The sequence below is a fragment of the Paramormyrops kingsleyae genome, chromosome 3, assembly GCF_048594095.1.
Source record: "Paramormyrops kingsleyae isolate MSU_618 chromosome 3, PKINGS_0.4, whole genome shotgun sequence".
Classification (NCBI taxonomy): Eukaryota; Metazoa; Chordata; class Actinopteri; order Osteoglossiformes; family Mormyridae; genus Paramormyrops; species Paramormyrops kingsleyae.
This window is the reverse complement of record NC_132799.1, coordinates 12,746,072-12,773,964: the sequence shown is the minus strand read 5'-3', so window position 1 is coordinate 12,773,964 and position 27,893 is coordinate 12,746,072. Positions and strand designations below refer to the sequence as shown.

At 45.4% G+C, this 27,893-nt stretch overlaps 3 protein-coding genes across 7 annotated transcripts in view; 2 read left to right on the top strand and 1 right to left on the bottom strand.

The window, feature by feature from the left end:
- The window catches only part of drgx (dorsal root ganglia homeobox), a 31,882-nt gene extending 13,825 nt beyond the window's left edge, over positions 1 to 18,057 (top strand). Inside the window, exons 7-8 of the mRNA XM_072710367.1 lie at positions 16,512 to 16,611; positions 18,048 to 18,057. Of these exons, the coding sequence (XP_072566468.1) occupies positions 16,512 to 16,581 (70 nt within the window). The 3' untranslated portion in view covers positions 16,582 to 16,611; positions 18,048 to 18,057. The remainder of the gene's footprint in view (positions 1 to 16,511; positions 16,612 to 18,047) is intronic.
- Positions 51 to 14,217, bottom strand: c3h10orf71 (chromosome 3 C10orf71 homolog). Of its 5 annotated transcripts, XM_023824203.2 has the most exons (4): positions 14,118 to 14,217; positions 13,310 to 13,409; positions 12,905 to 13,004; positions 51 to 11,202 (listed from the first exon to the last, which is right to left on the bottom strand). In XM_023824203.2, exon 4 carries the CDS (start codon positions 11,171 to 11,173, stop codon positions 884 to 886), a length of 10,290 nt encoding a protein of 3,429 aa, XP_023679971.2. In that variant the 5' UTR covers positions 11,174 to 11,202; positions 12,905 to 13,004; positions 13,310 to 13,409; positions 14,118 to 14,217; the 3' UTR covers positions 51 to 883. The 5 variants fall into 5 exon arrangements, with proteins under 5 accessions (XP_023679971.2, XP_023679972.2, XP_072565736.1 ...); XM_023824204.2 differs by lacking the exon at positions 13,310 to 13,409 and having other exon boundaries at positions 14,118 to 14,209; XM_072709635.1 differs by lacking the exons at positions 13,310 to 13,409; positions 14,118 to 14,217 and having other exon boundaries at positions 51 to 4,680; positions 4,747 to 11,202; positions 12,970 to 13,157.
- Positions 18,058 to 18,162: 105 nt separating the features above from the next.
- On the top strand, positions 18,163 to 27,190 carry vstm4a (V-set and transmembrane domain containing 4a). The gene is made up of 8 exons (XM_023824151.2): positions 18,163 to 18,490; positions 19,596 to 19,991; positions 23,541 to 23,594; positions 24,003 to 24,110; positions 24,326 to 24,359; positions 24,820 to 24,941; positions 25,042 to 25,097; positions 26,330 to 27,190. Exons 1-8 carry the CDS (start codon positions 18,439 to 18,441, stop codon positions 26,453 to 26,455), a joined length of 948 nt encoding a protein of 315 aa, XP_023679919.1. The 5' UTR covers positions 18,163 to 18,438; the 3' UTR covers positions 26,456 to 27,190.
- The last annotated feature ends 703 nt before the right edge of the window (positions 27,191 to 27,893 follow it).

Below are 27,893 nucleotides of genomic sequence, written 5' to 3'. Positions count from 1 at the left end.
GCATTAGACACACGGTCCTGGCCATTTGCATATTTAATGGAGACAATCCATATTTTTTAATAGATTTAATTCAGGTTATGTAGGTCACCAAGGGTACAAGAACAAAGCCTTCCTTTGGCTTGAAGCACCAACTTCATACCTGAATTGTTTTCAACAGCTATATAAAGTACACAATTATGTGCATTCTGAATGTAAATGTCAGTAACATTCCTCACCCAAATCTGCAGACAGCACAGCGGCAGTGCATTTCGGAGCACTGTGGCTTGTACCTGCCACAAGCAGACCTCCACAGTTTGAAACGCTCCGGGAATCGCAATTTCAAACATAACCCGTGTGACAAAAATGATCAGTCTGACTCATTCTTTACTAAGACTCAAAACCATAGGTGTGCTTGAATTCTATCATATAAATTATCATCCTAATACGCTATCCATCGGAACAGCTTCATGCAGTTTTATTGCAATGCTTATGCTCTGGAGTTTAACCATCTTTAGGTGGGCTTCTAACACCTAGTTCCTAGGGAATGGGCTTAGATCACAATATACCCAAATATACCCACAATTTATCGCTTCTTGACTGAGGATATCTGAAATGGAATGGTATCTTTAAGCAGAGCTAAATAAATTACACTGCTTTGTCAAATAACTCATTTAAAACTTCAGCTTCAATAAACAATAAAAATAAATCTACATTACATATTATTATAGGACATTTCTTTCCAAGTGCATGTGAATGCATGCATATTTTATTGCCAGTCATTTTAAGAAATAATTCCATCTTTGTGTGTCAATAAGTCTGATATACATTCATATTGCCTCAGATATGTGTATATACATATATACTGTAACATCATTCATTTCTTTTAGTTTTCAGTCCCAAGACGTCATGTGCTTTCCACAGCAAAATCCTCCAGTTCGCTCATCGAGATAATATTGAGTTTTCTCTGGCTGCTCTTGCTCTCAGTGAGTGTTGGCTCCTGAGGCTGCTCATGTTGCATGTACACAGGTTCAATGTACATCTGTGAGTCCTGGCCTAACTCGGGGCAGTAGCCCTTCTGGACCCAGGGGTCGTTCAGCTCCAGCATCTCCTGGTCCTCTGCCAGGGCGGCTGGCGCAGACATCTGGGAAGAGGACCTCAGAGGGGGCACAGACGCGACAGGCAAAGTTAGGAAGCCGGGGTACAGAAGATACGGGGGGGTCAACAACTCCACTGACGATGCTGGCGACAAGGTGCCTTCTGGCGATTGGCGGACTGACAGCTGAATGTACTTTCCTGTCTCAGGATCAAAAAAGGTTTTTGTCTTGACCGGCACTGGCACCTCAACCATAAAGTACTGACCAGAGTTTGGGTCCTGGAGGAGCTTCCTTTCGGTTAGTGGGAAGGGCTGAGCCACCAGCTTTGGGGCTGAGGGGACGTAGCCAGGATCCATGCAGTACCGTGGAGCGGCATTTGGGCTGGGTGCAAGATGCTGTGACAGCAGCTGCCCCGTAGGGGATGGTGGCTCACTGGACACCATGCGAAGGGAGGTCTGATCCAGGTGCCATGTTCCTTCAGGCCTCACTTTACCCTCAGCCTTCTTTATTCTTCGTGTTGTTAGCTTCTGGGCACGACGGAGGGCCTTCTCTGTCTTGAGGGGAACTACTGGTGGTTTGCCGAATGTCTTCCCTTCATTGACACTGCAGGTTGGTTCTGGCCTCTCACTGATACCTCTCACGATTTCAGGCCCCTCTGTTACCCCAAGGATTCCAGCCCTGTCATTTGTCACATCTGCTGTACCTGCAGCACAGCTCTCTTCTGACAAAGCACTCCCTATCGAGCAGCATTCATCCTCCTCTAGGGCAGGATTCTTCCTGAAATAACCATGTGGTTCCTTTGTGGCGGTAGAATCTGAGGGAAACAGGGCACTGCGAGGTGAATGCTCCTTCGGTTGCTGGAATCGGTTTGATAGACCAACAGCATGTTGGATGACTTTGGTTTCTTCTGAATTGGCATCATGCCAGTCCTCTCCCTTCTCAGAACCGATAGGGGAAGAGAGTTGGAGATCTTCTGGAAATGTCTTGTGGAAATATGGCTTTACTGTTTTGGTTACAGGTGATGTTTTGAAGGTGTTGTCCTTCACCTTGAACAATGTGGGCTTCCCCAGAGATGGCGAGGAAGTATCAGGTAGTGGGGAAAGCACAGGGGCTTGAGCAGGGTACGTTGTGTTGTGAGTCCACCTGCCGTCATCGAGCACTCTCCCAGAGTTCTCCATTTCCCTCGTCCTCAGTGCCATCTCAGTTTTTTGGGATGAGTTGAGCAATGCGCCTTTAGCTTGCACTTCAGTATCATGGTTAGTAATGGCATAGTATTGCAGTCCCTCCATCTCCTCTTTGTTTTCCCTCTGTTGTATGATTCCTGTGTTCCCCGGACTATTCCGTATTTTTAATTTCTGTTCCGGAGTTTGCTGGGCTTCTTGAACAGACAAATATAATTCATTTAAGGGCTTTTTTGGAGTTTCAACATAAATTGGTTGCTTGTCAGACCCTGAATTTCCTTGTCTTCCAGTGAAATCTTCTTTGGATTCTAATTCCTTCATTGAAATGACCTGGTCTCTCTCCATCCATGTATGCATGTCTCTCACTTTATTTAGATCTTCTTTGTCAGTGAGCACACCCATTTTTGTCTTAGTATGTTCTTTAGATGGGAAAGTATGCTTTGATATTTGGCCTTTTTCTTCAGGCACCAAGGTTGGATCTTTTTTCATTTCTAGGTGGGAATTACCTAGATGCGAAAAGTCCTTCGGTTTGGCCTCAGCGGAATCTTTGGTTGCATGAACCTCAGATTTAGCAGGTTCCATAATACAATTATTTATTAGAACTCTATCTGATGTAAAACCTTTTAGTTTTACAAGCATTTCTAGGTTTCCGGATTCTTTACACAATGGCTCTAGTTCATGGTGTTCTTTTTGTACATGAACATTTGGTTTATGACGTTCTCTTCTCAAAGGTGCCTTAGGATGTTCATTTGTTAAAGCTTCTTCTTTCAATAAAGACACAACTGGTTTAGTGTATTCTAATGCTGGTTTGGTCTGCTCTGCTTTAACAGGAATGCCTTTTTTAGTATGTTCTTTTGGTACTGGTGCACCTGGTTTAAGGTCTGTTGTCACTGGCTCATGTGGTTTACTGTATTCTTGTTTTACACATACGACTGGTTTAGGATGTTCAGTGATTACTGGTACACCTGCTTTACTGTCTTCTCGCGTTACATGTATACCTGGTTTGGGATGTTCTGTTGTTACAGGTACCCCTGATTTAAAATGTTCTGTTGTAACTGGTATACTTGGTTTACTGCCTTCTGATTTTATACGTAAAACTGGTTTAAGATGATCTGTTGTTACTGCTGCCCCTGGTTTAAGATGGTCTTTTGTTACTGGTTCATCTGGTTTAGGATGCTCTGTTGTTACACGTAAAGGTTTAAAATGTTCTGTTGTAACTGGTACACTTGATTTACTGGCTTCTGATTTTGCACGTGACACTGGATTAGGATGTTCCATTGGTGCTGGTTCATCTGGTTTAGGATGCTCTGTTGATACTGGCAGTCCTGGTTTAGGATGGTCTTTTGTTACTGGTACCACTGTTTTACTGTGTTCTGATTTTACATGCAAACCTGGTTTAAGATTTTCTATTGTTACTGGTACATTTGGTGTGGGATGCTCTTTTGTTAGTGGTACATCTGGTTTAGGATGTTCTGTTGTTTTTGGTACAGCTAGTTTAGGATGTTTTGCTGTTACTGGTAAACCTGGTTTACTGTCTTCAGGTGTTACATGCATATCTGGTTTTAAATGTTCTGTTATTGGTACACGTGGTTTAGGTTGTTCTGCTGTTATATGTGTAACTGGTTTAGGGTGTTCTGTTGTAACTGCTACACCTGTTTTACTATGTTTTGATTTTACTCGTAAACCTGGTGTAAGATGTTCTATTGTTACTGGTGTGTCTAGTGTAGAATGTTGTGTTGTTACAGGAACACCTGGCTTAGAATGTTCTGCTGTTAAACGTACACCTGGTGTAGGGTGTTCTGTTGTAACGAATAAACCTGGTTTACTGTGTTCTGATTTTACACATAAACCAGGTTTAGTATGCTCTGTTGTTACTGGTATATCTAGTTTAGGGTGTTCTGTTCTTATTGGAACACCTGGCTTAGGATGCTCTGTTTTTACTGGAATATCTACATTAGGGTGTTCTCTTCTTATTGGAACACCTGGCTTAGGATGCTCTGTTGTTACTGGTGTACCTGGTTTAGTATGTTCTTTTGTTACTGGTTTAGGATGCTGTGTTCTTTTTGGGACACTTGGTTTAGAATGTTCTCCTGAAACAGATACATTTGGTTTACTATCTCCTGGCTTTACATATATACTTGGTTCTGTTGTTACTGGTAAACCTGGTTTGCCGTCTTCTGATTTTACATGTATATCTGGTTTTTGATGTTCTACTGTTCTTGGTACACCTGGTTTAGGGTATTCTGCTGTAACTTGTATACCTGTTTTACTGTGTTCTGATTTTACACGTAAAACTGGTTTAGGGTGTTCTGTTGTTACTGCTACATCTGGCTTAGGATGATCTGTTGTTATCAGTACACCTGGTTTACTGTGTTCTGATTTTAAACGTACACCTGGTTTAGGATGCTCATTTGGTACTGGTATATCTGGTTTAATGTTTTCTGGTTTTACACCTACACCTGGTTTAGGATGCTCATTTGATCCTGGTATACCTGGTTTACTGTTTTCTGGTTTTAAACCTACACCTGGTTTAGGATGTTCCATTGTTACTGGTTTACTGTCTTCAGGTTTTACATGTTTAGAATGTTCTCTCATTAGATGTGCAGCTAAGGTAATATGTTCTGTGAAGACTGCTGTATCTTTTTTTGTATGTACCTCTGGTTTAGGATGTTCTGATGTTGCTAGTTCACTTGGCTTACTGTCTTCTGGTTTTACACATACACCTGGTTGAGTGATCTCTGATTCTACATGTACACTTGATTTGTTATGTTCTTGTACATTTGTGGCAGGTCGTTTACTATCATATGTTGTTATATGTCCCTGGCTCCCTGATTTAGTAAGTTCCTTCATTTCAAATACATCTGATTTAGGGCTTTTTCTTCCACTCTTTCTTCCATACTCTTCAGCTGAAAAGGCGTGAGCCTGATTGTGACCATCTGATTTATGATCTTCAGCTGCAGACATTAGCACTTTCGTGTGGTCCTTTGTTGCGAATGTCTGTAATTCAGTACTGTCGTTGTGTGTATAACATAAATTCCTCTCATGATCTTCCTTTTTTGCAAGAACTTCAGGGCTCATATTAAGTTTAATTCTATCTGTGTCAAATTTAGGGTTTTCTGTTGCTGGACGTTTAAAAGGTTTACTGGACTTTATAGTTCTAATTATCTCTGGTTCTGCAGGCTGTTCTTCAAATACCATTTGTTTATCATGTCTTGATTTAGCATACATACTGTCTTCTATGCCTTCTACTGTAGTTGGTACTTTGGGGAACTTTTGTGGTTGTAAATCCTTTCTTGCAGGTGAATCTTCTTTCCCTAGTGTCTCCAGCTGAGTATGATCTGCAGATGTTGGTGATACTGTGCTCAGCATAGCAGGAAATGTGTGTTCATGCTTCACTAAGGGAACTATCTTAGACTGTTCTTCTGCTTTGAGAACCACTGGTTTAGTAATTTCTTTTGTTGCATTTCCTCCTTGTATATCATGTTCCATTGGTCTTTTTATATCTGGCTTGGAAAATTCTTCTACAGTTATAGCTTCTGATGTTGGGCAGTTTTGTTTAGTGGGTAATTCCTGTTTAACATGGCCCTTTCCTTCTCCAGCAGTTTTGACTGTTTGATTGTTAATTCTTGAAGCATTCTCAGAGCCCACTGTATAGGTGACGGTTTCCTCTTTCATCTGTCCCCTTTCTGTGATTTCATGCATTGTGTTGTCATTGTTACGCTTTGAAGAAGGGTCTTCCCATTCAGTATCAACTTTTCTTGTAATTGCAAAAACATTAATTTTAACAAACTCATTCTCTATTGTCCCAAGAACTTCTTTCCGACTTTGGACATTCCTCATCGATGTCCCCATACTCTTGTCGTCTGTTTTATCTTGGATATTCCTCATCGGTGTCCCCGTACTCTTGTCGTCTGTTTTATCTTGGATATTCCTCATTGGTGTCCCAGTACTCTTGTCGTCTGTTTTATCTTGGACATTCCTCATTGGTGTCCCCGTACTCTTGTCGTCTGTTTTATCTTGGATATTCCTCATTGGTGTCCCCGTACTCTTGTCGTCTGTTTTAACTTGGACATTCCTCATCGGTGTCCCCGTACTCTTGTCGTCTGTTTTATCTTGGATATTCCTCATCGGTGTCCCCGTACTCTTGTCGTCTGTTTTATCTTGGACATTCCTCATTGTTGTCCCCGTACTCTTGTCGTCTGTTTTATCTTGGACATTCCTTATTGTTGTCCCCGTACTCTTGTCGTCTGTTTTATCTTGGACATTCCTCATTGGTGTCCCCGTACTCTTGTCGTCTGTTTTATCTTGGACATTCCTTATTGTTGTCCCCATGCTCTTGTCGTCTCTTTTATCTTGGACATTCCTTATTGTTGTCCCCGTACTCTTGTCGTCTGTTTTATCTTGGACATTCCTCATTGGTGTCCCCGTACTCTTGTCTTCTTTTCCATCTTGGACCTTCTGCATTGATGCTGCTACTACAGTGCTGCATTCTTCTTTTGTGCCTAGTTCCATTCTGTCACCTTCATTGACACTTTCCTTTTCTTTCAATAGACCCTTATGCGGCTTTTCATTGGTACTCCCTATGTTTGGAAGTGTACATACTTCGGCAGGATTCTCGTTTTCTGTTGGGAATTTGCCCTGATCAGATGGATAATATTTATCAGTTATAGTAGCTTCATTTTGAGTATGCTCTTTGTTTTTATACTGAAGGCCTTCATGTTTAGGCTGTTTATTATTTGTAAGTCTGTCCTTGTGAGGAATATCACTTTCTTCTGTTGTCCTTGCAGATAATTCCAGAGAAGCCTTGGGAATTCCCCCAAGCGAGGCATTCTTATTCAGAGTGTGGCCTTTCTCACCATATGACAGAACCTTCTTGATAGTGATGTCTTTCTGTTTGTCTGCAGGGGTAACTTCAGCTTGGCTGTTGACTGCTACAGTTTCAGCTCTCCCACTGTCAACTGACAAAAGTTCTTGTTTGTCACCGACCCTGTTTTCATGTACCTCTTTATCAGCAGGGTCTTGTTTTTTCTCACTTATGCAAGTGTCATGTTTTTGTTTTAAATCTTGTTTTGAGTAAGTTTCCTTGATATCATTTGATGCTTTCTGAATATGTAAGTTTCCAGTTTGCAACAACTCTTGTCGGTCATTTATCGTGTTCTTCTTTCCATGAAGTCCAGCATTTCCAGCACCTTCCTTCTTAGCAAAAGGAGCTGTACGGTTCCATTCCTGACTTCCCTGACTGGCAGGTGTCCCTTGTTTTACTTCTGTTTGCGGTGCCTCATTTTCTTTGATCTTTGGCAGCGTGTCAGTTCTAGAACATTCTCTTGGGGGAGTTTCAGCTTTCATATCCCAGTTCTCACTGGCTATAGCTACCCCTTGGTTAGCTATTCGCTGCCCATCATTCACTCGTTCTCTAGAGTCTTTCCTACTAGAAATGATGCCTTCCCGCTTAGCGTGGCCCTTTTCCTTGATGGCAATGATTTCTTTCTGAGCGTGAGCTTTGACTTTTGATGTGAGCAGTTCCTGCATTGCATGGTCTCTTTGGTTAAATGTAAATATTCTGTGTTTGACTTTATGGTTGTCTTTATTTGCTAATCCATTGTGTTTGTTACATTTTTCAGCAAGCATGCATCTTGCCAGGTCATTTCCACCAATAATAGCCTCGCCATTACCCACAGGATGACTCTCCATTCTTGAAAATACCTTCTCGTCAATAGCATCTGGCTGTTTGGATTTTATGTGCTTATTTTCCCTTGCTCCTTGTTCTTTCAGGCTGCCATTCACTTCCTGTTCTGTTGCCGCATGTGATTCCTGATAGCTTTTCCTTCTTTCTTGAACAAAACCATCATTTTTCCTAACTGCATTCATTATAAATCTCTCTCTGTTTTCTTGTCCATCTGTTTCAGGGTCATCCGAACCTTGACCTTTGCGGAGTTCATATTCTGTACTTGCTTTGATACTATTCTGTGCAAGCATTTTCTCTCCCCTAGTTTTCCTAACACTGGGATGTCGTTTGTTTAAAATTTCCTCATTGGTCATTTGTTCACTCTGTTTAGCCCAGTAGTGGTCTTCACTAGGATGTTCATTTTTCATATGATCTTGTTCTGTAGCAGCAGTTGTATCACTTTCAGGAAGTTTCAAGCCAGTAGCATGCTGGCCTGCTCTCGGTTTGGCTTGTGTATAGTTACTGTAATTATCTGATGTGGTTTTTCTGTTTGATGAGTATCCAACAGACTTCTGCCCTTGATCAGGGAGTTCCTCATTTCGTTGTGATGCACTCTTCTCCGTAGGTCCTTCAGGTTTAGGGAGCATATCACCTGAAACGTGTTTCCTTTCTTTCAGTGAATGTGTGTGTTTTGTAGCTGGTTCATCATTCTGCACTGTGTATAACCCACTTGACGAAAGTTCATTTAGTCCTTTTGGAGGGATTTTAGCAGTCTGACCATCAGCCCTATTCATGGTTCCTATGCTCAGATCTTGCAGATTTTGACAGTTTGCTGGCACGCTATGGCTATCCGGGTCATTCACTTGGATTTTAAGAACTCCCTGTCGTATATGGCCCTTTTCTTTGATTTCATTCATTGCTATTCTGCTGTGCTCTGATTCTTTCTGGGGAAACAAACGATGTGTAGTGTTCTGTCTTTCAGTGCTTGTATGGGATCCTGTATCTGCTTCTATTTTTTCCTTCAGTGCATGAATACCTTGGGTAGTACCACCCCACTTCTGCACCTGAAGTATTTGGCTGCTCGGCTTATTCTGCACCAGTTCATCTGCTTTCAGTGAAGATCTTGTCGATCTGACATTTACATTTTCACACAAGTTAAATGCATCTGTGTTGGGGCTGTTTCGATTTTCTCGCACCTCCTGTCCAGTGTCATGTTTTTTGAAAGCCGCCAGACTTTGTGTAGTGTCCATCTTGTTGTGTAAAAGTTCATCTCTTCTGATGACATCCTTCTCTTTCACGGAAAATGAGTTTCGTCTTTCATGAAGGGAATATGTTACTGTGGTGGATCCAGTAGGTCCTCCTGTTGATAGCTGCTCTGTTGGGCTTGTCTTATACTCTTTCCAGGTGGGTTGATTTGATTTGTTTCTAGATAGGCTTTCATTGGATGTTGAAGGGAGATGTTGTGAATGCCTGTATTGGCTCTGTTGACTCACAAAGACCTTGTCTATCTGCTGTGTACTTTCCTGTGTGATTCTGTCAGAGTTACTGTAAAGAGGAGCTTCTTTAACATTTGGAGGTGAAATTAATGTGAAATAGTCATCCAGTCTGTTGGCTTCAGTGTATTTTTTATGATCAGCTGCTGATGCTTTTGTGGGTTGCAAGGCAGGACTATAAACTGAACAGGCCTCTGCTGCTCCAGTTTGCACATTTGTACTGATTCCAGGCCCAGGAGGCCCAGAAGCAGATTTTTTTGATGCAAGAGCAGCATTGTCCTGCCTGCAAGGCAGATTGTCAGAGTCCGATAGCTCCAGGCCTTTGAACTTCGTGGGGCTGTATGTGCTCTTCACCCTCTTCCGATTATCTTTGAGGTTGAAGAGCAAGCTGGAGGCCATGGCTTTGTAGCTGTCCCGTAATTTGAGCTCCGGGGGGGAACAGGGCTCAGCGTCTCTTAGGGCAGCAAGGTCATCGGCAGGCGAAAGTTCATATTGTGAAACCTCAGAGGTTTCCATTTCTTGTCTGGCGTTTAGGACAGGGGTGAGAAGCTGCGAGATGCTGAACGGGGTGCAACTGCCTGCCGTCTGCTCGCCCACTAATGTGTGCACCTGATGGTGGACGGCGGATGGGCGGCTCCCCGAGAACGAGGCGTCGTCGTGTCGCCGGGACGCGTGGCTGCAGGGCGAGGCCGTGCTCGGCCGGTACACCGGGAGCTGATTGCTCAACTGATTCCTGCTCTTTCTCCACGGAGGGCATTTGGACAACACTTCTGACTCACAGCGCTTCTCCACCGCAGCAGGCTTGGGCTGAATCACTGATCTTGCGAGTTCGGAAGGTGTCCTGTCCTTGCTTAGCATCCAGTAGGATTTCACATCCTCAGAGTGGGTGGTTTGGATTCCGTGGGATGCAGTCAGCTCCTTGTACAGAGGAGAGTCATACCACCTATGAAAGCCAGTGGGGGAGAGAGTAGGGGGTGTGGCTTCCCGCTGGCAAGGAATCCTGTTGTAATCCGCCCATGTCTGGAATGGGCTGTGCTCACTGTGGAGGAAATAGTTGATGGAGCTGAGCTTCCTGAACGTGGCCTTGCTGACTTTATTCCTCAGTGTCTTGCTGGAGGCTGAGGCAGGCCCCAAATGGGAGGCCTGAAGCGAGGCAGCGGGCGTGAAAGGGTCCCGGCAGTAAGCAGGGAAATTCGACAGTTCATTGTTGAGGCTGAGCAGTGCCGAGCTCTCCCAGGTCCAGCCGTCCGGGTTACTCCGACGGCCATCCGGCGCCCCGTCCATTGTAGACCCACCCTCGGATGAGCTGAAGGCTTTTATAAGGGATGAGACTCTCGACCTACTGCGTCTGTTCTGCCACATAGCCTCGATGGCACCGTTGCTCAATTGAGACACATACCGGGGACCCTGATCCTGACTATCTATGAAGGAGTGCTGGAATGTCGCAGGGAGCTCTACAGCGAAGGCATCCCTTGGGGAGGAGGTGAGCTCGGGGTCCGTGTAGGCAGCCTCCTCCCCAACGCAGAGGCTCCTGAAGGCGCGGTCAGTGAGGCTGCTCACTTCCCGGTCCGTCTCGTCCATGAAGCCGTCAGCGTACTTGATCTGTCCCTGCTTGGCCGTTCGGCCTCCCTGGTGTCGCCGGTCAAGAGAGCTCATCCCGAGACGGGTCTGTGGGCCTGCTCGAGTGTGCCGGCCGCTACACTCGGGCTCACGCTGCGTGCTGGATCTCCTACACTCTGTGGGGCCGGGCCAGTTCACCATCCAGAAGGTGATGTAGCTTCTCTTCTTTTCTGCAGTGGAAGTGAAGCAGAAGTCAGATGTCATGGAAAATGACTTGATTACTGAGCCAAAAGACACCATGAATGAAAGTCTGCTCAAGACAGACAGACAGACAGAAAAACAAGCAAACTTTATCGACCCCTGAGGGGAAATTAAGCCATCATAGTACTATACATTTAAAGTCCCTGCAACCCTGATCTGGATAAGCAATTAGAAGATGGACAGATGGATGGATGGTTGGATAGATGGACGGACAGATGGATGGATGAATGGGTGTTTTTAAAGTACATACACTAAATTAAGATGGAGAATGACTTTCAGAAAGAACAGAAAGATATTTATAGATGAAACAAAAATGTGAATAGAAATAATGAATAAAAATAAGAGTAAATTAAGAAGAATAAAAAGAACAAAATAAGCAAGTTCATTACTAGCAGAAGAAAGAAGGTAATGATGGGAATTAGAGGGCAAGGATAGGAAGGGATGGAGCAGGATGGCTCATTAACAGCCCAACCCTAATCAAACATCGCAGCTGAGAATATAGCTATAACAGAACATGATGTGTGGAGCTATCACAGCTGAGAATGCTGGTAAAACAGGGTATGGTCTGTGGACCAATCATAGCTAAAAATACAGATGAACAGGGGCACAATATGTAAGCTTATCACAACAGGGAATACAGGTAATCAAGTGCAATTTATGCAGATCCATCACAGCTGAGAGTACATGTAAAGCAGAACGCAGTGTGTGGGCCAATCACAGCTGAGAATTCAGGTAAAACATGACAGTTTGTAGACCAATTGCAGCTGAGAATTCAGGTAAAATGACATGATGTGTAAACCTATCACAGCTAAGATTACTAAGACTTTGGCTCGCACACTGATAATATTACTGCAGCCTTGGTTGGCTTAATTACATCCCAGAATAACACTCAAGGCTGTTTTAATCCTTTGCCTTGTGGTCATAACCAAGGAGGAGGACCCTAAAACTCTTTTACTCAAGGGCAGGCATGGACAACGAAAGGCCAAATATCAAAACCTGCATTTGATACTAACATCAGAAGACAATGCAGCGGCAGAACATGACAATGTACTGAGTAAAATGCTTATTACCACAACGGTTAAAAAACTCATTAAATCTCAAGTAGGAATATAAGAAACTATTTGCATCACCTTTAATATATAGACATAAAATTTACTGAATTGAATGTATCTGCAGGAACTCATTGCATATTCTAGAACATGTGACTCATCTACATCGACTAGTGATCCAGAGCTTTTAAGCAGAGGCCAGTGGCAGGCTGGGAGATGACATGGTTATTTTTAACCAATGAAGAGCTGCCTGTTGCACTGAGTAACCTGACACCAAAAGGTGCGAATCTGGAGGGGCCCAATGGCAATAATTAATTAAAAGAGAAAACTTCAAAAAATAAAGTAGAGCAATACCTACGGGACAAAATGGTTCCCCTGTTTCTTGAAATTGTATCTCTTGTATATATTGAAACTGGTATTTAATTACAGAGAGGCTTGGTTTGCATTATCAGGACAGTTGGCATTAATGATACAGTTGTCTATATTTTTAGATACAAAGGAAAACCATCAGTAAATTATTGTAAAAGTGTCCCAAATTGGGATAGACGCCTCTAACTCCCCCAGGTTAAAAGCAACAGTGCAGCATTCCCATGCAGACTAGCCGATTCCTCGGACCCCTCACCTTATGCCTCTGTGCTCCATCAGGAGCCTGCAAGGGACACCGTGCCTCTGGCAGACCAGACTCACCAGGAAGGTGCACTGGTGGTGTTTCAGTGGGGCAGCTATGGGAGAGACACACATCACAGCAGGGCTGGCCAGCTAGTCCTGTCCGGAGGAGGATGGTAAGGAAGCAGCGGCAAAGCAGCACAGGCCAGGCAGAGCGGTACCATGGGAAGAAGCTCCCTGACACACGTATAGCAATAACCATGGGGTGTCGGGTGACAAGCAGATGAAATAAACAGGCCCGTCGGCTATTTTTATATTCGGAGCCCGAGACGCGCCGAAGCAGCTTTCGACACCGTAATGCTGATGAAAAGCCTTGAAGCCCTGGTAACTGAATCCTGACTATGCCCTAAGCATTGCATACCTGCCCACAGAACTTCCACAAAGTCGTTTGTGCTCCTGCAAACGTGTGTCCCGGAGCAGAAACGGCTCCCCGCATCACTGAGACCCTCGTGTCAGTTCTCCTTCAGAGAGGGGACAAAAATATGGTGTCGAGAAGCCGTACCAAGCCTTTTTCAGAATGGTCGGCCTTCCTCAGCAGTAATTCAGCATTCTTCAGATCAAGGATATGAGAATCAAATTGAGAATCAAATGTGTGGTTATGAAGATTCTGTTAAACAGGAACTTTTCCCCCTCTCATATATATAAAAGAGCATAATTACATGTCGACTCTCCACAAACACTGCCTTTAGTCTGCTTGATTTTGAAGATAGTCGATTGATGATGACTGGCCATCATTGCAGTTCTGATACTATTGCGAGGACCACTTTCTGAGTCGCCGTGCTTTCCTGTGTTATGCTTGTATCGTTTATAATGTAATGAATGTTCACTCAGCAGTCAGGAACAGCACTGATGATCCAACTCAAATAACAGCTCACTCATATAAAAAAAAGACAAAAATATATACCTACGTCCATATTTCTTTTTCCTGGCTGGCAGATTTTTTTTTAAATGCTGTATGTACAAAGTAAACAGATGTTTCTGACAGGTAAATATTAATAATGAATAATGCTCAGCAAAAACGCTTCCGTTAGTACCCACGGCTGCAGAGTTTGCTGTAGGTGTTAAAAACATAACACTCCAGTTACTGCGGTAATTCCCTTCCCGCCCCTGCTGCAGATTTAAAAGTAGAAAGGCATCTGAGTGCATTTTTCCTTCAGTCTGCCACTTACTGTGAGGTCAGGAGGTGTGGAGAGGGTCCATGAAGCCAGCCAGAAGCTGTCAGGCCTCACGCGCTTCCCACAGTTCTGCTCCAGGCAGCCTGCACTATAATTGGAGATGGACACACTGAACACTCTCACAGGAGTCTGGGTTGCCCCCCTGAACACCCCCAGTATGATGGACACCCACATATGGACCGCTTTCGCAGACTGCTGTTCGCTCTGCTGCACCGCTCGCTCACCCACCACCCCAGACCCCTGACCTCCAACCCCTGACCTCCAACCCCTTCGAGCAGTAGAACTCATGCCTATAGAGAGAGAGAAGGAAGGAACTGGCAAAGCCTGGTCAGACGCTCGGAGGTAACGACCTGGCAGGAGTTTTCAAGGTGACCTCCAGTGTAACACTGTAAGCATGGCTCAAACCAGTTGTTGCAGTGGGTTTCCATTAAAAGTTTTCTATAACAGTGCTAAAAATAAATTCATTATGTGCTGCTAAGCAGCCGACCAGGCAGTACGCCTACAGCTCCGAGCAGCAAGCTTAGGGGATCAGGTGCCAGTGTGTTACTGTGGTGACTGACATAGACTAGCGGGCAGGAACTAGTTAGTGATTGGTTTGTAGTCACATGGTGAGCAGGCCTGTGATTGGCTCAGGAAATTTAACTTCCACATGCCACAAGACTGTTGTCAGAAGTTTCCAAGAGTCTGTACGAGGAAAAACGTGGGGCTATTAATTCCCAGTCACTGGAAATCATCACGTTTTAGACTGCATGTTTGTGTGTTTTTAAACTGTTTTAAACGGTGTCTTACCAAAAAATGGTTTAACAGGACAATTTCCCCCAAAAGTTGCAGCCTGTATTTACATGTGCCCTGCTGCCAAATCCTAAACTTTCTAAATAAATAAAGCCACAAAATCACATGATCATTTATGTCACCATTTGTCCAAGAATCATGGGAAAATTACATCTATATGATGGAGGTAGTCAGCATAGACTGGACGGCACCAAATATTAATAAAAATGTATAAATAGCTTTACAAGTAAACCCTTGGTGTCTCAGTAAAACTACATAAACAGACAGACAGACTAAGCAAAGAAAAAGACAGCAATTCAGATTTCAGACCCTTCATACATTTTAAAGAGATCAGTAAATAACCAATACGTGTAGTAAATCAAAATGGTTGTACCTATCCTGATATTTCTGATGTGCTTCATTTTACATACTGAACTTACATCCATGTTGTATACGCTGCCTAATGTAAACGCTATGTGAGCTGAAATATTTGTTATGCGAAAGTGGTTTTTAAAAAAAATCAAATTGTTTCTGCTAAGTGATAAGGAAATAGATGTCTGAAACAGTAGTTGAGTTTGCAGCTTGTTATTCTCAGAGTCTATCAGTTATTGAGCCCCTCCCATGCTTTCTGAGCCATCTGCCACCCCCCACCCCCCACCCCCCACCCCTACGCTGGGACCAGTCAGAGTGAAGGCTTGGTGTTTCCATTGCCAATCTGAAGACATGAAACGAACATCTCTAACATCTCTAATGACACCAAACTTAAAATGTGTAAGTTGCTGTAAAGAATGACTCCTCGCGGCACGGTGAGGGAAATGGGACAGTGCCCCCCCCAGGCCAAGTGGTGTATAACCCTGGTGTCCTGTGACCTCACTGAGGGTGACTGTGCCCGGTTAGACCGGGGCCATCGATGAGGCCAGCAGCCGTTGAGCGGATGCAGGGCCTACGGTGGGCAGGTCTTTTGTGCATTAAGCGGTATAATTACAAAGCCAACTGACTGAGAGTAATTAGCCTAACGAGCCAATGAGCGAAGTCAATAAACAAGCAGAGTGAGCGGATGATTTAACGTACTGGCGCTGTCGGCTGGTCCTCCTTGCCGTTTACTGGGCCAGGGGGAGCAGACATCTACAGCACATATAAAATCGCGCTCCCTTTGATTTCCCCAGATCCAGCAGCTCACAATAAATACTCCCAAGCATTCATAGAGCTCCCCCCCACCCCAGCCCCAACCTACCCCGAGAAGCCTGAAAATAAGAGTGCGTGGGGCCAGGGAAGCAAGCATGGTCCCTGATCAGGGGCCACAGAGATTGGAGTAAGAGCCATGGGGCCACAGGTGTGTTTTGGGGAGGCCGGCCTTCTTGTCCTCCGCCAGGCTGCTGGAGATAATCCCTCACCCAGTTATACCTATTAATCATCTCCTGGATGAAGGAGCCATTTCGCTGCTGGAGACGACCTGCTTGTGGGAAAGGCAATTGAATGATGGAGAATCACGGCTATCTGCAATAAGGACGTGTTGCGGAGGTTCAGGACGCAGCAGAACCACAAGCCGCACACGGAAAAGCAAGCAGATTAGTGTGCCTGGTCTGTACTCTAACAAATGCTTGTGCTCCTTTCCAGGTGTGCTGTACAGCAACTGAAATTACACACAGTGTTCATGGTCAATTCACCGCTGTCAGGGTCTCTCTGAGCCAGCACCGATGCCATGCAGCAATCAGAGGTAAAGCCTGTCAGTTAATGTCTAATAATATATAGCCTTCAGAAATTGCATTCACTAGTAATTAAGCAACAAAACAGAAGTCCAAGCATGACATATTCTAGCCACTAGGGGGCAGTGTCAAATTCTCCAACCAGAGGGCATAGGACACGACAGGAGGCTCATATCAGCTGGAACTTTGTGGGCATTAACAGCCAGGGCTGCTGTCTGAAGAGCACATTTTCTGGGCATCAGCCATAGGTGTGTTTTTATGCTAAAAAAGGGGATGTTTTTGGCTGGTATTTCATCGTAATTTTAAAACTACAGTGCAGTAAGCAAATCTTTGGGAATGAGCACCTTGTGGTGGTGAGGCTGCGAGCTCCCAAAAGCCAGCCCTCACGTCGACTTAATTTTGTCCTTGTCTTTCCTCTTGGCTCTGTGTCTGTATCTGTATCCGTATCTATATCTGTATCTGTATCTGGCCCACATCTCCCCACGTAACCTAAACAGTAATCAAGTGATACCATTTCATTTACTATGAAAAAATAATTTTAATCCCATGACCCTGAGCAGAATAAGCAGATGGATGGATGGATGGACAGTGCATAAATGGTAGCCAACTCTGCACTCTTTTAACTGCAGCTGTGCCTTTCTACTTAATGAGATGCACATTTCAGTCAAGTGTTCTTTACAAGGGTGGGGGGGGGGGGGGGGGCGTGCACACACACACACGCACATGTAGGGTAAACATATCCTTATGGGGACCGCTCATTCATTTCAATGGGCAAAATGCTAACGCTAACTATGACAACCTTAACCCCTACCCTGCCCTAACCATAACCATAAGTAACCTAACAAAATACAAGAGTTTTTGCATTTTTAGTTTTTTCATAGCAGTCACCGATTTTTATAAAATAGAGTTTTCCCTTATGGGGACCAGGAAACCGGTCCCCATAAGGGAAAAAAAACAGATATTTATCACGTTATGGGGACATTGTGTCCCCATAAGGATAGGTAAACCCGCTCGCACACACACACACACATACACACACAGATACACACACACACACAGATACACAGACACACACACAAACACATACAGACACACATACAGTAGATACACACACACACACACACGCACAGGTACACACGCACACAGACACACACACAAACACACACAGATACACACGCACACAGACACACACAAACACACACAGATACACACACACACTGCTGTTTACTCTCCACTGCCTCAGAAAGGCTCTGTGTCCACAGAGGGATGCAGAATAACAATGAGTCCCAGCAGCTTGGGTTGTGTAATTAGCAAGAACCCCCCCCCCCCCATCTCACACCCCCATCTGTGTACCTGACATAGTGACCCCCGTCACCCCAAACCCCAATGCAGTGTACTTGAGAAAGTGCCCCTCCCCCAACCCTAAACCTAAGCCTGTGCCCCACAGATGCCAGTGCCCCCAACTTCATTCTGTGCTCCCTACAGAGGGGCACACACAGGGCTGGACAAAGGCACACTGGATGGCTTTGTGGCGGGGTACAAGTAACCCCACAACCAGTTCATCTTCACTAGGGCTGGTGGCACAAAGACCTGCTGGCATGACGTTCCCTGCAGCCCCAGCTGGGGGTCTGTCCCACACGCAGCTCCAGCACAGGAAATGACATTTCCTCCGCTGAGCAGGGGAGGGGTGTACGCGGAACTCGGAGGGTGTTTCTAACCGGGAACAGAGAGGCACTGTTTCATATTACACACCAAATGGGAAAAAGAAGGGAGAAAAGCCCTTGGACTGGTCTCGCCTGAGCCGCTGCACTGGGGTATGGAGCCTGCAGCTCGGCAAAATGAACATCTCCTCTGCGTTCTTAGTCCTCCTGACTAGGGCTCTGCTGGCAGGTAAGATGGCTTTTGCCCTTTTTCGGCAGTTGACAGGAAACACTTCTTTCTGCAGAGTAACGTGATCAGGCATTCGGCAAGACACTGTGGAGATAAAAGGGAGATTTGCAGGCATTTGGTGAGAAAACCTGGAGAACAGAGGCTGTTTTTTTCCGGAGAAGAATGTACATAAATGCATGGAATGCACAGGGGCCAAGCCTAATGCTGATTCTTACCAAGTGGCAGAACTGACATTGATGTTTTCAGGCACCGGTCACTCGCTCAGTAACTTCAGATGTGACTGCTTGTTACACAAATTCAGTTCAGCAAAGTTACCAAGCTTTGCTCAGGGATCACGACTGTCTGGAGTTCTCCCTCGAGTTTTCTGAAAGGTGCAGGCATGGACTAATCTATACTCACAGGAGAGTCGTGCCTGGAAACATGTCCATCTAGGTCACCGACTGTCCCTGTGATGTGGTCTCGGCATGTGAGACAAAGAGCAGACTGGCGTAGGGGGGAAGCATCGTAAATAAGGAGCAAAAATAAACAGGGACGGCGAGCTCAGCACAGATGTTTGCAATCTTCTCTGCCTTGTTGTTCAGCTTCAGTGAAGGAGCCTAAATGGTTTCCACCTGCAGCTGGGCTTGTTTTCTTTGGCAGTGGTGTTGCTTTCGAGTATCGAGCATGTCCCGCAACACACACCTCCTTTAAACTGGGTCAACAAGAAGACCCGTCTGCACGAGAGCAGCTCTGCACGCTGTCGCTCCATCAGCATGCACCACATAGCCTTATTTATTACCGTGACTTCAGTTTAAATCTGTGCAGCTAATTTCTATCTACTGCTCTTCCCTGCATAGTGTTTAGCAGTGAGAATAGTATCACAGATGGAGGCAACAACGGGATTTACAGAGCAGCTTTACAAAGGAGAGCAAAGCCTTTCTTGCAATTTAATCAACAACTGCAGGACATCAGCTAGGACCTAATGAGAGGGGTGTCAATTGTGCGGAAACATCAGACAAACCCAGTAAACTTGTGTGTGGGGTAAACATGGCCGCGTTCTGGAAGGTGACAGCCACCCCTCTCACATCCACTTCTACAGGATCTAAAGCAGTATGTTTCTTTCCAGAGGTGTGTGAGGCCCTCAACGTGAGTGTGATCCCGGGGCCTGTGGCTGTGGTCCCGCAGGGGCACAACGCCACACTGACCTGCAGGGTGACCCAGAGGAGGAGGCCCTCCAGCTTGCTGGTGCTGCGCTGGCTCTTCTCGCTGGAGGCCGGCCAGGAGCAGCTCATCGTCAGGATGAACGTACGGCGCGCCCAGGTCTACGGCAACTACACACGCCGCTTCCACCAGCCCAAAGTCAGCTTCTTCGAGGAGAAGGAGGGCGAGACCTACAACCTGCTCATTTTCAACATCTCCGTGGAGGACCGAGGCCATTACACCTGCAAGGTCCAGGAGATCACGAAGCACCACAGTCGATGGAGGGCTTTCTCCAACGGCACCGCCACGACAGAACTGAGAGGTAAAAGCGTAGAAGCACTCCTTATGCTGGACCTATCCGCAGGGGTGCCGCTATAAATATTGGGCCCCCAACCAAGATCAATCCAATTATATTCCAAATGTTTTAGGGCCCCCCTTGCTGAGGGGCCCTTAGAATTATCCTAACGTCCCCCCCCCATCTTGGCACCCCTGCCTATCATTACTATTATGTGACACTGGGGATTCTCATATCATAACAGTCTGCGTTTACATCCTATGGTGGGGGAGGGGTGAGGTGGAGTGGGGGGGGGGGGGGGGGGGCAGGGCCACAGGGCAGCTGCTTCCCCGAGTCCACTTCATCTGAACTGTGTCCTAAAACTGTCCACAGCTCCACCCCTTGGCCGGATTCCCAGCCAACGCCAGCGGGAACTGCGGGGGTGAAGCATAGGAACTTAGAAAGCAAGGCAGGCCCCTTTAAACTGTGGCCAGCTGGCCACCACTGGGCGGTGGACATGGAGGGACAGTGGTTGTAACCGTGGTGACCGGGGCAGTGGCTCCAGCCCTTTGAAAGCAATCCTAGCTTAGCAGTGGCGATTTTATATGGTATTCGATAAATACTGTTATCTGTGTTTATTTTTATTATTTATTTCACATAGGTGAATTACTGTTATACAGTATTACTTATTTACTAGCACATATGAGCAGCAAAAACTTCAGCACTCACCACGACTGCTCCCCAGCTACTTTCTGCCCTATCATTCACCAAACATGCTACCTTGCATGTATACTGCACAGATGTGCACATATTACTCCTTCCATGATTCCCTGCCAGGAGAAACAGCACTCGCGGTTGACGTGCGTTACGGCTGTGTGATCTGAGATGACGACAGAGGGAATCTTGGCAGAGACGCCACAGAAAATATTGACACTGGCCTTTATCGGGCCTCCCTGCTGAATGGACAGAATCACTGCTCAGCTCTGGGCTAAATTACAGTCCCAAATGTGAGACGGCATGATGTCTAATGTCTGTCTCTATGGGATCAATGGTTCCTCTTCTGAAGGAGACAAAGTGAATGCTTAGCTGAGGGACACACATGATGCTCCATCATCAGAGGATACTCTCCACACCCCAAGCACCTCAACCCTGGCAGGCTACATGGTGCTAGAACAGACCTGTAATTGTATAAAATACAGATCTATCATGTTGACCAGGCTTTCATGGCTTATGGCAGTAGGTTATGCTGGTTACTTAGAAAATCAGCCAACTAACCTTCACAGCCAAAAGCCGGTCGAGTTAATACTGGGGTGTTACTTACCTGAATTCCTAGCATCCTGGTCATAGGCAAACACAATTCATGTTACATTTCATATTTCACAATAATATGTTCAAACCAGCGTGATGACTTCTAAGATGAAGATAGAAATAAACTCTAGTCAGGCTTACTCTGATTAGATATGGTCTGTCTCTAACTGGACAAGAAAGACATTTCTAACATGATCTTGAAAGATCATGATCTTGAAATACCTAGCATTACGTTGGTTTTATTAAAGCCCAAAATTAAAAAAAAAGAGAAAGAAATGGGAGATGAGAGGTCATGAAACAGTTACAGACAGCAGTGAAAATGTTCAGATCGGTGGTTTATTGCCTCATTAATCTAAGAGTCAGCACCTCTCTACAGCCAAAACAACCCTCACAGATCACATTTTGACTGGTCTTGATCACATGCTAACTTGTTGACATGTCTGAGGTGAGGCTGTCCTCCGATCAGAAGGGGAGAAAATTGTCGCAGACAGATTGTGGGCTGAATAAATTGATTCCACAAACCTGCACTGGATAATGTGACAGCCTCAAGGTGCGAGCTCTGTGAGCTTGGGTCCTTCCATCTGGAAACTGTGCATGTTTTGACCCTAAAGTAGCCCACATATAAGCACAAGCTCCAGCACCTATATTGTATTTGGAATGTGAATCATTAAATAAATCAGAATTCTCATTACATTCACATATTTACAGTAAGCAGATGCTTTGGTCCAAAGAGACAAGTGAGGCAAATAACCCGTTGCAGACTGAGGTTCCAGTGAATGATCAGTACTGGGGCACGAGCAATACAGCAACTAAACAACAATGTCTAACAAAACAAGGCACTAATTAGACAATTCAATTTTCATTAGAAAGGAGAACCATAGCGCATGAACCCCTGCATTCACTTTTAAAGACCAACAGAAACTGACTGATGTCTACAAGCAGCTGTAGACCTACTGACCGACCTTGTCTTATTATTCCATGGTGACCTGCCATCTAACCAGTGTTATGCAACTAGAGTAAAGTTTACTTCACACAGATTAAAATGAACTAGTTCACATTTATGTCTTCTGATTATTTTTATGAGCTGTTCTGAATCCAAAGTGAAATTTGTGGTCAGAAAAATATCTATTAAAATATCACTAGCATCATCTACCATTAGAAAGTACTTGGAGTCTATTAATATAAACAAATCATTAGTGTCACGGCCGGCACACGGAGCACATCAATACTGAACAAGACACGGAATGCATGAGAAGATCAAGATCATCACATGATAATTTTCTAAGCCGCAATCCTGATCGTCATACATCGTATTTCGTATCACAACATAAAAGAAAATTTTCGCCTGCGGTTGCTATTTCTGATGTGTGGCCAGAGTGAACGACGCTCACATTCATTAGTGGGCATCATTAAAAATATCAGTGCATTCAATGAACGATGCTCATTTAGCACACGCTCATGCATGTCATTGCATGTAACATTTGCGTATCTGGTCATACAATAGTGCCAACGCTCTATATTGCACAGCTGCCGTTTGTCCTACTCAGCCGCTATGGCAACACCATAAGCTCGTCATTGTGGTCCTCAAGTCAACTAGGGGACATTTTTGCCACTATCGTCTAATTTTTCATTAAATTTTTATTGTTGCTACTATTCTTTTTATAATCCCAACATGAACAAATGATGACACACATTATTGCAAAGGTTTAGGTCATGGAAATTTGCACTTAAGCTCTCTAATAGGTCCTGCTCTTGAGTTCAACCAGGGGAAACAACTTTGTTCTAATAACTGTTTATCATCTCCTTTGTGAAAGAGATTTATTAAAACCAATTCTCAGCGGTAAATACTAAGTATGGAAATTGGGTCATTTCTGTTGCTGTTGAAGGCTCATTATTACTGTAGAAGCACACTCCTTCTCCAGACCAGAGCCAAATAATTTTAATGCACCACGATGCCGATACAGTGAGGCATGTTCTCCATTTAGCTAAGTGCCCCCTAGTGTTGCCCTGGGAAAGTGTCTTTCATCAGACGCCCAGAGAGCCAGACTATGACTCCTGACCGGGGAGACCTCAAAGCTGAGCGTGGCTATCGTCCTTTGCCAGCGGTTTGGGTATTTATAGGTTTTTCTGGACAGCACTCGGGGCGTGTGCCACCGCATGCAAGTGATACAGGAAGCAGGACAGACCTCAGCTCTGTTACTCAAAACTCATGTCTCTGCAAAACAGGCACTCGTGATGTGTTGGACTTCTGTAGCAACAAGAAAATTGTCTCTGCCTCTTGCGTTGTAGTGCACTTCCTGGCAGAGGTGGAGAAGAGTCACGGGATATGGCGGCTGCTTCAAGGTACCGTCCATTTCTTTCTCCCAGAAAGTACAACTGCCTTATGTCTTCTAAATGATTTTCGAATAGTTTTATGATGTGTTTAGGGCGCATCTTTCAGCCAAAGCCCACCCAGGACCACACAGCAAACATTAAAGGTCACGGCAGAAGCCTTTAGTGCCTCAGACTGTTTCTCTGCTTGGACTCAATCCATGAGAATGAGCTTCACCCCCAAAAATGTGGCCTATTGTAGCCCCCGTGCTGCTCTTCCAACAGGCTGGGTTCCAGCACAGCCCAGTTTGGTAAACCCCAGTGCCCTAGACAGTGTTTGGGCAGTGGTAGGTACCAGTGGTTTACCTGCTTAAACAGGCTCCTGCAAAACTCCAGATCAGGCCGGATGGGATGGTTTTGAGGTGCCTTTCTGTGTTTCAGACGTGTACCTGTGTGCTGTGCTCATCTGCTCTGCTGGGCTGATATGCATGCTCCTGTTCACGGTCATCCTCTCCTGCCAGTACCTGCGCAGGAAGCAGAGACTGAGAGGTAGGGATGCGTGTTACAGACACAGGAAGCCGGGTGTCTCTCTGGCTTTGCAAGCAGGACTCTTCCTGAATCCCAGTCTACTATGTAAGAGTAGCATCATATTAAACTGGAAAATAAATGAGCGTTCCCTGCTCACTATCTATCATTTAGCATTCATTTAAGCACTTGTAAATAAATAAATGTGTGACCATTTTTTCTGCCTCATTCCTTTGCAGGCAATTACTATTTGGTCAAGTGTCCTCAGAACAGGTAGGCCTCCCCCCCCCCCCCCCCAGCAGTGACAAAAACAATGACTCTGAAAAAAAAAAAAGACTGTGAAACAACCATAGAAATGATTTGTTACTGCCACGGGGAACGTTTAATTAGTTTCGGGGAGGAACGTGCACCGTGATTCGTCAAGCTGTACATTCAGTGTGATGGTTCCCATGGCAGCTGTCTGCAGCCCCCGCCCGGCCTCCCCCCATGACGTGGTACCACAGGCTCGCAGTCTATAAAATGCCATGACAGCAATCTGTGAGGCTAACAGCTCACATGTGTCGAACAGGACCAGGACGTCGATAAAACGTTCCTTCATCTGCACACTCTCACACTCCCTCTCTCTCTGAGATCGGTTCGCTCGCCCAGCACGCGCAGCCCGTACCCTGAAACGCAGTCACGGTGCCCTTTGTCCACTGCGTCTCACACACGGCTGTGACCTGTCACTTCCCAGCTCGGGGGAGACGGTGACCAGCGTGCTGAGCCGCTCTCCTGGCACGGGGGAGAAGGGGAGGAGGTGGTCTGCTGAGAGGCCCAGGGGCCGTGCTGAAGCGCCGCCAGAAATACCAGCCAAAGGTAACAGCATCTCGGCACGGCCGAAAATGCCTCGCACCCCCGGGCGTAACCCGAGCCATATCTCCTCCTTTTGACCCTCTCTTCTGTTCTCGTTTATCAGCTCCCACTGCAGACAAACTGCGGAAACCCAAACTTTTGAGGCCTCAGCCCAAGAAGGTAGTACTGCACCATCTCCGTGCCACCTATCTGCTTCTCCCCAAGAGCATGTACTCGCTTTCTAACTCAAAAGGACATTGGCCAATCATCAAACCAAATTAATAAAAATTTATGGTAACAATTAACCTAAGGTCATGTTTTTAGTAATTTATAAACACATTCATAACACATTAGAATGCATTCATAAAGCATTATAAATATGGCTATATTTGTAAAAAGGCATAACATATTACAGCCATGTTTATTATGCATTATGAATGCTCTGTGAAGCTCTCATCTATAATGCCCTATAGATACCTTTATAATGCATTATAATGATCGGTATAAGCATTAAGGATGCTTTGCACTGCATTATTTATAATTTGACTGATAGATCATTTCTTTTATTTTTCCTATTTCTTCATATTTCAGTTATATTATTACTGGCTGAGGGTTTCCCCGCACTATCACTGTGTAATACTTAATGCTGCACTTTCTGCAGCCGCTACATTTTATTTTGTTTTTATTGCTTCCTCATCACTGCATTTAATTTGGTACAAACGTGTAATTAAAAAATGCCTGGCACGCTTGAGGAGCGCTGTGCAACCGATCGCAATGAGCACCACAGAATCACGCGACCCCGAGCCAGTCACATGACTGGGCGAGGCCAGGCCAGGGGCCATCTGTGGCTAATAAAATGAAGCATGTGAGCCACGTGACTCGACAAAAGCTTCTGATTGAATTAGCATCACCTGGTGGAGAACTGAGGCCTTGTTGGGGGGAAAAGCCTGAAAGACGGACTTATTAAATGAAATAATGGGATTCCTAAAAATGGTTGCACCACTTGACGTGTGATCAGAAGCACATTAACCTGGTTAGAGGCCCCTGGGCTGTTTGAGGATTCAGATGGGCCCCCTATCATTTTCAACAGGATGGGTGGCAACTCCCGGTTTAAAATTTTATTAAACAAGGTTAGTTGAGGTCCCCTTGCACCCGTAGCCCCTGGGATAGGCACTGAACCCCCTCTCCCCCCGTGGCCTTGAATAGGATAAAAGGTTACAGAAAATGGATGGATATATCGATGGATAGCTGTGGCCCCTTTTTAGTGGAGGCCCCTGGGCTTCAGCCCGGGTAAACCCGTGCATTATGTGGCCCCTGCATGTGTCCCTGCCTCACAGCCACTTAGGGACAGCATTACAGGGCACACATGTCTTGGAGGACTGACCCTTCTCCTTTCACCTTTGGCCCTCCAGCCTCGGATTTCGGAGGACTCCCTGACCTACGCCGAGCTGGAGCTGGCCAAGCCGCAGCCGGAGGCGAAGTCGACCTGCACGGGCACCGTCTACGCCCAGATCCTCTTTGAGGAGCAGCATCTTTAGACAGTGCCATGAGTGGGCAGTCCCCTTGCGGTGCGGCCTTCAGTGGCGCACTCAGGACGACTGTGAAAATGCGTAATGTACTGAAATCATGCATAAAACATCTGCGCATGTTCGTTTCCTCCTTTTAACACGCAGTCCTCGCACAAACGCAATTAAGATGCGCTTTTTTTCTGGATTTTTCTTACTTACGGACATTACAGGACTTCCTGTGCACAGACTTGAATATCTCTAGGTTACACACAGTCTGTGAGCCACAGGGAGAGCCACAGATAGGCGGATTAAAAGGGTCATATATGAGGGAATCGGAAGCCCAGTAACCTCACCCTAATGATGGAGCGTGACAGTGTCAGAGGGCCGTCTCTCGCTGGCTCTGTGAAGGTCACGCTGCAGTTAAACAGGCATGAGAGCGGAGATGGCAGCAGCCCGGTCATTAGTGTCAAAGCCATAGCGGAGAGTCTCTGGGTGAATCCCACGGACCGCAGCTGAGGGATGGCATCCAGCAACCCCCAGCCCTGCCCAGCTGCCGAGGACTGCGATGAACCCGCTAATGGTTACATTTATTAAAAATTACCCTAATTGTAATCATGCTTAATAATTAGCTTTACAGTGCATTATAATTGGGTTAGACTACAAGATGGTTCTGCCTAGGTGCTATAATTTATTTGATTTAATTATTTGAAGGAGCCAAACAGTCTGACATTTAATATCATAAAATCACTGGTGTATTAAAATTGAGATGGCCATTGTCTTTTAGAAGGTCATTTGCTTCTTCGTGGGACAGATATATGGTGATTATTTTCCGGTCTATTAAGCTCCTCCACTTAGCACAATTAGCGCGATGTGCAGAGGTTAAAGAGAGAGCCGGTCTCCAGGCTGTGGTCACAGCAAATATTCACGGCCAGCTGCACCTGCCCTTCCCCTCTCTGAAAGGTATACAGTGTGGGGGAGGGGTCTCTCTTGGGCTGCCCCCTCCCCACCCGAAGGACAGGTCCTCCAGAAATAAACAGCAAGAGCAGCTCCAAGTCTCGCTTCTGCTCTCCCTGGAGTCCAGGCTCTTAGCATGATTCACACCATAGGCTTGGTTGTGATATCATACTTGCAGAATTTGTAGTTTAGTTCATCCTAAAACATCTGTCTTGTCTTTGACTGGGGCCGAGTTAGAAAGCTAGAAAGAGAGGTAGACTGGTACACAGTGGGGGAACAGACAAGATCACCTTCCTTGTTTCCAAGCACCTATCTGTACTGTGAGCACGAACTCAAGAGCCAGCTCCCAAGTAGACCGCTAAAGCCATGCCTCTATTTTATCATAATTATCGTCAAATTTACTTATTCAACTCAGAGCCTGTGAGAGGAATCAGTAATAGTCAATAACACAATGCACTTCTTGTGGGCAACTTGGCCTAGTTTGTGAATTTTGTTTCCTACCTGAATCCAATAA